The 11,741-nt window shown below is 45.0% G+C and overlaps 6 protein-coding genes across 6 annotated transcripts; 3 read left to right on the plus strand and 3 right to left on the minus strand.

The window, feature by feature from the left end:
• Positions 1-3,250: 3,250 nt before the first annotated feature.
• ONS95_010923 (uncharacterized protein) lies at positions 3,251-3,969 on the plus strand (the record flags this gene model as incomplete). The annotated part of the gene is made up of 3 exons (XM_058504510.1): positions 3,251-3,317; positions 3,425-3,691; positions 3,752-3,969. 3 exons carry the CDS (start codon positions 3,251-3,253, stop codon positions 3,967-3,969), a joined length of 552 nt encoding a protein of 183 aa, XP_058359066.1.
• Positions 3,970-4,643: 674 nt separating this feature from the next.
• On the minus strand, positions 4,644-5,489 carry ONS95_010924 (uncharacterized protein). The gene is made up of 3 exons (XM_058504511.1): positions 5,344-5,489; positions 5,190-5,267; positions 4,644-5,110 (listed from the first exon to the last, which is right to left on the minus strand). The coding sequence occupies exons 1-3, from the start codon at positions 5,431-5,433 to the stop codon at positions 4,976-4,978; spliced, it is 303 nt and encodes a 100-aa protein (XP_058359067.1). The 5' UTR covers positions 5,434-5,489; the 3' UTR covers positions 4,644-4,975.
• A 174-nt stretch (positions 5,490-5,663) lies between these two features.
• On the plus strand, positions 5,664-7,067 carry ONS95_010925 (uncharacterized protein). The gene is made up of 5 exons (XM_058504512.1): positions 5,664-5,785; positions 5,835-6,067; positions 6,117-6,653; positions 6,721-6,812; positions 6,885-7,067. The coding sequence occupies exons 3-5, from the start codon at positions 6,515-6,517 to the stop codon at positions 6,915-6,917; spliced, it is 264 nt and encodes an 87-aa protein (XP_058359068.1). The 5' UTR covers positions 5,664-5,785; positions 5,835-6,067; positions 6,117-6,514; the 3' UTR covers positions 6,918-7,067.
• A 117-nt stretch (positions 7,068-7,184) lies between these two features.
• SEC17_2 (vesicular-fusion protein S17) lies at positions 7,185-8,272 on the minus strand (the record flags this gene model as incomplete). Its single annotated transcript, XM_058504513.1, has 4 exons — positions 7,185-7,276; positions 7,331-7,898; positions 7,946-8,010; positions 8,065-8,272. The coding sequence occupies 3 exons, from the start codon at positions 8,270-8,272 to the stop codon at positions 7,614-7,616; spliced, it is 558 nt and encodes a 185-aa protein (XP_058359069.1). The 3' UTR covers positions 7,185-7,276; positions 7,331-7,613.
• An 861-nt stretch (positions 8,273-9,133) lies between these two features.
• On the plus strand, positions 9,134-9,943 carry ONS95_010927 (uncharacterized protein; the record flags this gene model as incomplete). Its single annotated transcript, XM_058504514.1, has 1 exon — positions 9,134-9,943. One exon carries the CDS (start codon positions 9,134-9,136, stop codon positions 9,941-9,943), a length of 810 nt encoding a protein of 269 aa, XP_058359070.1.
• Positions 9,944-10,463: 520 nt separating this feature from the next.
• ONS95_010928 (uncharacterized protein) lies at positions 10,464-11,738 on the minus strand. Its single transcript, XM_058504515.1, has 2 exons — positions 11,699-11,738; positions 10,464-11,632 (listed from the first exon to the last, which is right to left on the minus strand). Exon 2 carries the CDS (start codon positions 11,530-11,532, stop codon positions 10,534-10,536), a length of 999 nt encoding a protein of 332 aa, XP_058359071.1. The 5' UTR covers positions 11,533-11,632; positions 11,699-11,738; the 3' UTR covers positions 10,464-10,533.
• Positions 11,739-11,741: the final 3 nt, after the last annotated feature.

The raw sequence follows: 11,741 nt of genomic DNA on the forward strand, positions 1-11,741 counted from the left end.
CGTCTCAGGCAATTCAACAAATATCTGACTCTAAATCAAACTGGGTTGCTACTTATCTCTTATTATCATCATAATAGTTGTATCAAGGTTCAAAAGAGAACGTCGGATGAACGTAGCCGTCCATGACAGGCGTCAGGTGTTGCAAACAAATCAATAATAAAAGGGTAAGCTGGAGACATCAATGAAGTCACTACTTATTCTTACAAATGTGGAATGACTAACAGTAAGCAGGATAGCTGTGGAATACAGCAGAAAAAGCCAAGTATGCCTAAGAGAAAATCAAAAAATTTGCACAATCAACTTATGTCAAAGGAAAATCTTTTCCAGTTATAAGTTTGGAGATCTATATAAAAGAAAAACTGAACTAGTAACCCTGACGTATATTGAAGTTGCACCTATAATACAAGTTATTACTAACTTGAAAAAGATGGATTTTTAACAGATAGGAGGCGTTGATGCTTGGAGTTAAAGAATAACAGATTAGTACTGTCACCTGTACTACTGTGTGGGAATAGTATAAACTAATTGTGAAGAGCTGGTATGCGATGGAGCTGTTTATTTTTGTGAGCTGAATAGTTTTATGGGCTTTGTGAGTTGGGGAAAGGGAAGTGGGGGAGGGGAGTTGAGGATGAAGGGAAAGAGACGGGAAGATTTGTGGGCTTGAGAGTGGGATCTAGGGTCAGGCAGCAATATGTGAGGAGAACAACTTGGGAAAGCAGTTATTGGATATAGAGGTGTAGGATTAGGGAGAAAAGCGAGGACAATGTCTACTTCTTAGCAAGGAGTTGCTGGCTACAGTGTTTGAAGCTACCGCCAACTAGAAAATGTATAAAGTCGACTACCTATTTTCTGCACGAGACAAAACAACGTGTACCCGTAACTTGGAACTATATTCATTGTAATCAATATTGAAATATGTTGAGCGAGCAAAATCCATGAGGTCACTAGTTATTATTGGAGTTGCGGGCTCACTAACAGCAAGCCGGATAGTTATGGAATGATGCTTCATCTAGAGCAAAGTATGTCCAAGAGTAAATCCAATGATAGCCATGGCCAACTTAGATCAAAGGGAAAAATTTACGGCCATACCTTCCAAGACCACCTTGAAAGGAAAATCAAAATTAGAATCGTGATGGCTGTTTGCAAATGCAACCAGTGATCGACTCCATAGCTAGCTCGCAAATCGCCGGTCCATAATAGATAGGCAGCGTTACTGACGTTACTTCTTTTGGCAATCAACAAAGCAATTACTCCATAGAATAGCATTATCCAATAATATCAGTGCTGAATGTACTGGATTAGAAGCCCAAAGACATTGCAAGGTCTGTAGTCTGTCTGCGTTTGTGTAACAAAGAGATATCAGAAATCCACCCCTGTCATGACAGCTACAAATCTAACTGCAGAACAAGAAGACCTTGGAAAAGACGCGAGCTATGTATTTAGACTCATTTCTCCTTTAATCCGCAGGGGTATTGTTTGGTACAAATAAGAGGGATTCCCCAGCTTCTTCACTAGTATTTCTCCTTCTCATCAAAACATTCAATACCGAGAACCAAACACTCAGAGTATTGTCCAATCAACTGCCTGAATAAATTCATCGCAAATCAAGCTTCTTTACCCTGCCTATCCATCAAAATCATCAGAAAGAAGCAGCACCAAGAGCTCTTTAACAATGTTTATATCATGGAAACAGCTAATACAATTGGTAAACTATGCCAAACCAGCTAGTTGGATCTGCTGTGAGGTAAGTATAAGCCCAAGGAGTTGAATGACGAAAACTAATAAAAATGCAGTGCCCTTCATCAGGCACAAATGCCGCCGATGTAACACAATTTCCAACTTGTCCACATATAAGATGCCCGAATTGCCCAAATGGAACTAGAGCTACCTACTAGAAGCAGGCGGAAACAACTATGAACAAGTACGAAACCTTTCTTTACATTTGGAATGAGCAGAGACTCAGGGGCTTTTCTTTTCTGGGCGGTGCATTTTGCTTCAGGACGAACTGGTGCATTTCTTTGGAAAGGGTAACGAATATGGTGGCGTTTTGTACTTGGGTGGTTCGCATGAGCTTAGCATCGACTCTGCCCGCACATGATTCGGCAATACTCTCGTTATGTTATGCAAGTATTCTTTGCAACTCAAAATTTCCACTCGTCCACCTGTGTAGCAATGAATCATGTGAGATATAGTGACTTTTGAGTACCTGGCGCGAGTAGTGCTGTGGAGGGGGAATATTGGTCATAATCTTCTAACCATCCACAGTACTTGAGTACTAAAAGAGTCGACTAAATCTGCGGCGGCTCAGAAGCCAGTACAAAGGGGAGTAAAGGGACAAAATAATCAGTAATGTGCAAAACCAGAGCCAAAATCGCGCGACTTCACCTTCGGGGTTTCCGTGTCGTGTGTGATTTGGAAGATTTTGCCATACGTTTATATTTTATGTCTGAGAACCATCTTGCATTATTCAACTCAGCCATATGATAAACTATCACACCATACCTGCAAGCAACAAGCTGTTGCAGTTCTTGTTCCTTGTAATCTTCATCGAAATAGTTCGTTCCTGAAAAGTGAATAAGGACCTTTCCGGCAGAAGTGAATGCCAATATACCTAACCTATCACTGAGTATTCGTGAAGCAATTGTGTACCACTTTCTGTTGCCCGTTTCATCCGACATCTTCACCTTTAAATTCGCTCTCCCAACACCTGAAAGCCATGCAAAACAAGGATGAGTGAAAAGCTTGGATGATCTGAGAGACAATTCAATTTGATCAAGCATGATATCACGCGAATATCGCAAAATTGAAGTAGTTGCAGTGGGATACCGACCACTTCTCCGCTTGAAAGATAACGTAGTTTGCCAATGCCAGTATTCTTCGTATTCTTTACTTTTAGAATTAAATAAAGAAACAAATAGGCACCTGCAACCAGAGTAGTCACCCCTTTGGCGACCGTAGAGAGCTTCCTGGAAGCAATGATGAGGCTGAAAGAGTGACTGTTTGAGTCCAACACTTTGTTTGAGGAATCGTGAAGAGCCAATCACACGCAGCCCGTAGCCGAATTTCAAGTCTTGGCGAAGCTACCTCTTTCCTCAACCATTGCGCTTCTATTTACTCCTGGTCGATTTCTACCACGCGAGAACGCGAGCTTGTCGCAACAACTGCCTCAATCTTGCATAAAAGGAGGCTTTCAACAGACTCAACAGAAATATACCGCCCAACTGCTCCCTGCTGTCAAGCTACACTTACCATGTCGAGCCAACCCAATAGCTTTCAGCGCAGGATTCAGCGCGTCAACGAAGCATTATTTAATACAGGTAATCACTTTTAGATTCTTCTATCCCTCGATCTAGATTCAAAGGGCATTACCATCGCCATACATGGCCAGTCCGATAAAGAAATGCTGGCATTACCAATTATCAAGGCTCTGAAAACAACCAAAGTCTCGCTGCTGATTCGTTGAGCGCCGACGATGTCACCAAGACCTACCTCCTCCTGCTTTCCAACGCTGCCAGTCTCGAATTTTTGAGAAGCTCTGCTTTTGCGAAGGCCCTCGACAAGCCAGCACGTTCCGTCGGCACCTGCCTCGGTTATAGTATGAATGAGTGTATCGAGGAGTTGCGCAGATTTCTTGCAATCAAGGTATACACTTCGGATGAAGGAGCTACTAAGATCAGTCCTACACCTCTCAGTAAGTCTCCACACATCTTAACAGCCTGCCTGCTACGACAAACTAATCTGAAAAATATAGTGGACGAGGGCTGGCATGCCGCTATCCTCAATACCCAATTCTACGTCAAGCTACAAGAGGCTCTCGGTATCACCCTTCACCATCGGCCTGAAGGCGCAGTGGAGTTGGACCAGAAACCAACAAGATTGGCAGCCATGAAGGCTCTCTACAAGACCTTCTTCCAAACCGAACCGCTCACAGATCGCTTTGCCAACCAGCTCTCCCACCTTCCACATTGAGGTGATGACGAGATATCTGGCCAATATGGTGTTCGCGGTCCCGCTGGAGGGATGATCAGATTCATGACGCTAAACATTAAGGATCTCTATGTAAAGACCATTAAGTTGGATAGATTCTCAAGGCTTCATACTGTGGCGGCCGTGAAGATTGCGATTCAAGCAAAGGAAGGGATCCCTCATAATGATCAAAGATTAGTCTGTGGAGGCCGACTGATGAATGACACAGAGACTCTTGCGGAGCTCAACATTACTACCGCCTCTACAATTACCCTAGTCTTGAAGCTCAAGGGATGTTGAGTCGTGAACAGGATCTGATTTCCAGGCTTCGTTTTCAAAGTTTGGGATGTTTCTCAGATGGTAGCTTTGATGGAGCATTGATTGGCGTGGCTTCTACACTGCATGAATTATATGCGTTGTTTGCAGATGGGAGGAGGGTCTCCATAGCAATGCAAATAAGAGCAAACAAATTTTGAAAAGTCGTGAAGTTCCGTTCAGTCACGTATCTACGCGCGTTGCCACTCGACTGATCAGACGCGGCTCTTTGTCACTTTGCTCTCCCAAACTCGTAATATTAGGCCCTACCATGAAGACAAACGCTGGTCTTTGGAATCAAGTAGATGAGAACTTTCACAGATCAGAACAGGAATAGCGGAGTTATAGTTTGACAGTCACTGAGAGTTTTAACCAGTTCCAAGTTGTCAGATTACGGCAGTGCTTCTCTCACGGCTCTCCCGACGAGTTTTCCGCTGTCACCTAACCTTTCCTGCTTCCCTACCTCCCACCTACACAATCAATTCGTCCACAAGATCCTAAGTTGCCACGAAGTCAAAATCTTCAAAAGATATAACAGCTATCGCACTTTCACCAGTTGGTGGAACCAAGCGAGGACGAGAACAATCCGTAGAACTGCAAAGCATCGGCGACTTGCGAAAACCCGTGTGATGTGGGTTCATTTAACTTTACGTCCAAAATCTGAGTGTGTCTTCTATTTCCAGGTCATTGGCGTTTACGCAGCTTTCGCCTGCCTCTCAGCGCCCTCCTTCTCCATACCCTCGCATCCGGTTGCCTTGCCTGCCAATTCCTCGACTCTGCCACCAATTCCGCTTGCTGCTGGCTCGGATGTGCGGTTCTGGTTCGCTGCCTGTATTGTACACAGACTGTTAGCACAACCATATTATTGCTACGTCTTGAGAGGCTTAAGGATAGAAAGAGTAGCGGACCTTCATTTCTCCAATACCAGCTTCGGCGTCCTTCTTGCCACTTTCTTGCCATTCTTTGGAACCGGTGAGGTTTCCGACCTGGTTCAAATGTCAGATTATTTTGTGACCCTGCGACGAAGGAACTGTGAAGGTTTGCACGAAAGGTTGTACTTACAGTCTCCTCAACGTATCCCTTGGCATATTGAGCATGTCCAGCGAGCATGCTTGCCTGGTTATTGTTGTTATTGGAGGTTGGGGCTGACATGTTGAGATTGTGGTAAGGTTCTTCTTAATTTGCTGTTTGAATTTTTGTTTAAATTGACTTGAAAGATGTTGAGAGGAGAAGAACGAAGAGAGGTGTCGCATCTGAGTTGGTGATGTCATGCATGTTTTCCTTCACTAGTGGGTAGTGTTTACTCATGGTGGCGAGGATGGCGGGGTAAGGCTGAGGTGCGGGGTTATTTCTCAGCCTTGTTGATGGAATGGCACTCCTCTTAAATTCTGGATTATATTTTTAGATTCAAGTCGGAAGAACAATGAAACCGAAATAGCTATACATTGGAGGTTTAATGCTTCGAGCGAATTCAATCAGAGTGTCACACACAGACCAATCTGATGTTCGTAGCCACTTGAACCTGAAAGTAACAGCTAACTAAGTTGCTCTAGAAATCAGTCAAATTTGACAGCCCTCCTTTACATAATTTTCCAATGTCAGAAAAATCCAACGAACATGTTTAGATTATCAAAAGTGCCATAGTCTTTCACAGGATTCCACGACCCGAAAAAGGGGATCTTTCACCTCAGCTGACCCACCCACTCGCTAAATGCAATGTCCGGCTGAATATCAAAACATCCGACTAACCCGAGGCCACGTAACAAGCAACATCTAGTGCAACCTCGTAAGCTCCTATTCGCAGCTGAGGATCGGTTGGCTAAAGGATCTCTCAGCCTCCATGCTTGTCTCGTGTCATTTCGCGGAGTACAGGATCTCGTAAAGCTTATTTTTCTTTCTCGGGTCTTTTAATTTCGGAGTTTGAGGACGCCGTTTCCGAGACCGATCTTACGAAACTGGCTGAAAGCAAAAAGCTGAAATATAAGCTCCGGTGGGAAAGTGTAATATAGGATCTTTATGCGGGATAGTGTATTTTAAAATCGTGGCTTGTTGGTTGGTGCTGCAGGAAAAGTGCAATATTTATAGACTTCCGGCATCCCTGGGATGTGCCCTCTTTTTTCCAGAAGACAATTTCCTCATTGCCTCAACTGAGAGCATTGGCTTCTTACATTGAATATTTGATCAATTAAAAGTTCTCTTCATTTTCCTTCCAGTCCCTTCCAAAGCCAACAAAATGAAAGGTCTCGCAAGTTTCGCTTTACTCTTCTCAGTTGTCACTGCAGCTGCAGTAGGGAACAAGAGTTTCCCCTGTCCAGAAAAGACCTGGGGAGGTTGTTGTACTGAGGTGGATGAGGATGGAGGTGGGCATACTTGTAAGCTTCGATTTGTTCCCGATTCCTCTCGTGGCAATAATCAAATGCTGATGTTCGAATGAAATAGGTCACGACGCAGCGACTGTCGAGAGTGCCAACTTGTACATTTGCTCGAATAAGTTCGAACACAGTAAATGCTGTCATTTTGCACCTTGGGTGGTGAGTAGTCTTGGTTTTCCTAAGAAGATAGACTTGTGAGGAGGGGGTGGAATTAAAAGCTAACGAGTCTAGGTCCATGATGCGCATCCATTGATTTGTGCCTGAAGCTTCGATCGCATATAGTTGCATACTGTCTGGAGATGGGTTGTGACATATGATGGGTGGATGTTTGTCTCTGGAGAAGAGAAGAAGGGCTGAAAAATGAACACCTGAAATATCATTTGTGACAGCAATACCTCTCAATCACATGTCCATACGGCTGTCAATCTCAACTTGTTCCTCCTTTGATTAATCTCATAAGAAATCATCTTCCTGTGTTTCCATCTTCTCCTTGATTTTGAACAACACAAACGTTCTCCAAGCCTCCGGCTGATTCACGTCATGGTATCGCCTACATATTTCCCAATACTTCCTGCAGTCTTGCTTCTTAACAGCGTTTCCGAGATCGAGAAGCAGAAGATATTCTGCGTACTATTAGTTCCAAGTTCTCTCATACGTCAGGGCATTGATGAACGAACCTTTGGACTTGGAGAACGTGACTTCCATATCACAGTAGCGTTGAACCCATCTGTCAAACGAAGCCAAATTCATTAAAGCAAGATGTGCCAAGCCAGCTTTAAACAGGCACTCTTTTACTAACCAAGTTTTCTTTGATACGACGAGTTCGAAACTTGAGATGGCTTTAGGCCAGTTCTCAAGGTACACGCCAGCTCGCCAATCTTTCTGTACGATTGACTCGCGAGTCTTTCAGGTCATCAGTGCTTGTCTTCACCAGAGATTTTCCCTGGACAGTTATGACGGTTAAACTTGCGCATCGGCGTTGCCTCTCTTAAACCAATCAATCACAAGCTCATAAGCTTCTATAGCTTTTTGAGGTTCACGCAATTCCAGCTCGTAGCATTCGGCCATCATTTGTTGGCAAGTTGCTGCGCGTTTTATGAGTCCAGACCTAGCGAACTGCTGGATAGCAAGGCCAAGGCAATGTACTGCATCTTCAGGTTTATGCCTACGATAGCACTGGAATGCTTCTACTAAGGTATTTGCAGCATCTGTGGGCTTGTTCAACTTCAGTCTCTGTATATTGGCCTGTAATTCGGTAAGCTTGGGTCTTGTACTGAAGAGAAACTACTTACACTTTGCTCGAAAGCCTTGCCTGCTTCGATGTATTTTTGTCGCAATCGAAATCCGTTTGCTGCTCCTGTCAAGATGTCAGATCATTCCCAATATAAAGGGCTTGGCGGGGAAGACTTACGGACGTATGGCTCGGCTGCGCGTTTCCAGTGTTCCGTTCTACAAATCAGTGTGAGAAATATAACATTGGCAGGAATAGATGTGACGTGCCTGCCGCCAAACAGGAACCAACCATTCACTGCTGCCTCTTGTGTTTTCCTCGCTTCACATAGGAGCGACTTCGGGCACCGGTCAAATCGGTCAGATATGTCAGGACTGTCCTTATCCATGATATCCAACCATTACGTCCCAAGAATTTATTCCTATTCAGGAAGTAAAGTTGAGTGTTCCACAATACTCGAGATGTTAGATGTGTTGCAGGAATAGCACTAATCAGAGACGCCGTATGTGGGTGTGGTTCTAGCACTAAAGTATCTCGGTCCCAGAAATGTTTACTACGACCTAACGCGAGAAGGGCTAAAAAGACTCTAGTAGACGCAAGCACTATATTCAATAAGAAGATCTCGGGGAGGCCGCTGTCTTCATCTGCAGACACTATGTTGAATATCATTTTTAAGCAGCTTCTGTCGAAAAAAATGCCGAGATAAACATCGCTTAAGCCAACTCCAGCACTTCCAAACCCAGCGCTAGAATCCGTTTCCCGCGCCGTGGACTCCAAGCACACATGATTGGCTTTCAATTGGACCCAAAAGATTTAAAATGAAACTGTACTCATCTTAAACATAAAGAAGTTTTGGTTCAGCCATGAGTGACACAAATGGTTTGTGGCCGTGTACCAGCAGGCATTCTTAAAGGTGCGCATTTGCCAGCATGACTGCGTAATTTTAATCTCAACAAAAACTTTCACTTGCTAATCGCCCACCCTTTGGAAGGATATGTATGTAAGGAGTACTTAGGATTCAATGCTCTTTGTATTTGAAGATCCACTGACTGCGCTAAGAATGACGCTTAGTTCCGAGTTTCAAATTTGAATGGCTCAGAACAGCTTCTCGATGCGTGGCTCAATAGGGAACGATCGGTAATGCTTGGCCGTACCAGTTTGACACTCGGCATGTTTTCGCCGCATGACTGCATGCATGCATATAAACATCTCCCGCAAGTCCGTCCTGTCTTCACATCAAGAAATAAAGATGTCGTCTTTTAAAATCAACCGAGCCATTTGCACCCCAGACTTGTATGCCAAAGTTCGCAGCTTCTGGTTCCAAGACGTCCCTGAAAGCGCTACTACAGCACCGCCAGCAGTAATTCAGAAATGGTTTGGGCATCATGGCACACAGGAAGAAAAGGACAGTTATGACCAGCTGTGCCACTCAAACTTCCATGCTGCACTAGAATCGTTCGGACCGTCAAAATACCAACTTCCACCTCCTGGATCATGGGAGAATGAACAGGCAAAGGCGGAGGAGATCGCAGAGCCATTCTTGGCCGATTGCACAGCAACTTCCGACGATGACAAGGACTATGGACCAAACTTCTTAAGCATCATCCTTCTTCTTGATCAGCTCTCAAGAAATATATTCCGAAAAGATCAAGCCCAAATATACAATCACTACGACCGCATCGCGCGAGCTCTTCTCTACTCCGTGCTCAAGCGCTCACCTCGCGCCGATCAGCATTCCTCGTTCCGGTTCTCTCCCGCTCACAGATTCTGGCTGTATATGCCACTGATGCATTCAGAGCATATTGAAGACCAGGACAAGTATCAAGAGGTCATGGTGGCGTTCAGAGAGGAGATGGTGGGACGGGGGGACCAGCCGGCATTGGACTTTGTGGAGATGGCCATCAAGGGTGCGAAGACGCATGCTTTTGATATTAGGGAGTTTGGGAGGTTTCCGCATCGGAATGAGCACTTGGGGAGAGTTACGACGAAGGGGGAACAGGCGTTTATGGATGCTGGTGGGAATAAGTTTGCGCCGAAGAAGGAGCCGAGTAAAGGCTGATGGGTTTATGAAGGAAGGGATCTGGTTGAAAGTGCTCGGACTTCGATTAGAAATTATTATGTGTGTTAATTTTTCAGGGCATGCGGTTTAACCTCTGGAGTATGCCTTTACTATGGTGTTTTGCCGTTGATGCTGTTCAGGCTTCCTCGCTAAAATACAGCCACTTATTCAGGGCAGTATCGCTAAAATTACAGGGCTCGAGGTGATTGTGGCAATCAAATCAGCAGCACCCGCATTTCAATTCGTTGTTGGGGCCTCTCGCATAACAGCCTGTCAATTGTTGAGCACAGCATGGAATATCAATCATCAAGCATACTGTAGCAAAAATTATGTTGGAGGTATTCTTCAAGAAAAGATGTTGGCCATCGCAAATGCAAGGAGATAACTTACCCCGATGCCTAGTTCACCTCTTGAGAACTTAAAGGGCTGCTCCAAATGCTTCTAGCTGACCTCCGAGAGAATTTCCAAGTTCACGATCAAGCGTGCATAACTGTGAACCAAGATTTAAGTCCGATTCCTGTTCAATACACAAAAGCCTTTTAATTTTGCATATCTATCTATTTGACGGCGTACAGATCGCTGCGAGACCTTTACGCATCCAATCCTACCATTTTCAGCGAGTCTTCCCACAACTTCGCCTCGCTTTCCTTGTTGAACGCCCAAGGCGCGTATCCATCTTGCCCTTTCTTTGCATCGGCCTGGGGTGGTTCAATTGCACAGTCCGCCAGGTAGACTCTTCCAACGCCTTCGAGATCCTTCGCGACAGCTGCCAATACCGAGGTTGCTGCGCCCTGCTCTTCGCTTTTCAACAGTTTGTCTACGCCTGGCGCCGACTTCCACTCCTTCATTTGCTCTGCCGATACATGGATCTGTAGATTCGTCCAGATACCACCAGGGTGCAGGGATAAGCCATGCAGTCCTTGGGAACCATATCGATTCTCGATCTCGTTTGCCATGTGGATATTTGCTGTTTTAGACTGTCCGTACCCTTTCCATGGCGAGTACTCATCCTTCTCGAAATTGTAGTCTCCACGAAAGACGTCACAGGTCAAGTGACCCATGGATGAGACATTGACGACACGTGAATGGAAGTCGGGAGTCGACGATGCGATCATCGTATCCTTCAATAGATTGAAGAACAGGAAATGCGCAAGATGATTGGTCCCAAACTGCGACTCGAACCCATCTTCTGTCTTCGCCCATGGAGCAGCCATGATCCCAGCATTGTTGACAATAACATTCAATCTGTCGCTCTTTCCAAGAAATTCCTTCGCCGCTTTCCGCACACTGGCAAGGGAATTGTTGTCCATCTCCAATAGCTCAACACGACCAGGTTCAAGGAACGATTTACACGCTTCTTCTCCCTTCTTGAGATTTCGCACGGTAAGGAAGACTTTTCCACCGGTCGCTGCGAGCGCTCGTCCAGTTTCGGTACCGATACCTGAGGATGCACCGGTCACGATGAAGACCTTGTCCGTCATGGCTCCTTTGCGACCGTAATCCTCGATGATCTGAAGGGCCGTGGGACGAGCATCGCCTGGGCCTCCCCAGTTCTCGATTTTGTGTGCTTCGACGTATCGTTCAGCCATGATCGGGTTCGACGATATAGATCTCTGGAGGAATGGTGATAATTTTCTGCCAAGCGTCCTTCTTGAGAATCGTGAAAACTGAGGAAAAGGTGTTATGAAACTATTTCGTGGTTTAGGTAAGAAGGATCTCATGATATTTATAATGGATTGTTTCTGATCTCCTTACCTTTATTTCCGGTGAACTTATAGTGATTTGTGATGACGACTTC

Source organism: Cadophora gregata (genome assembly GCF_030347475.1).
Source record: "Cadophora gregata isolate MNR1 chromosome Unknown scaffold_5, whole genome shotgun sequence".
Lineage (NCBI taxonomy): Eukaryota > Fungi > Ascomycota > Leotiomycetes > Helotiales > Ploettnerulaceae > Cadophora > Cadophora gregata.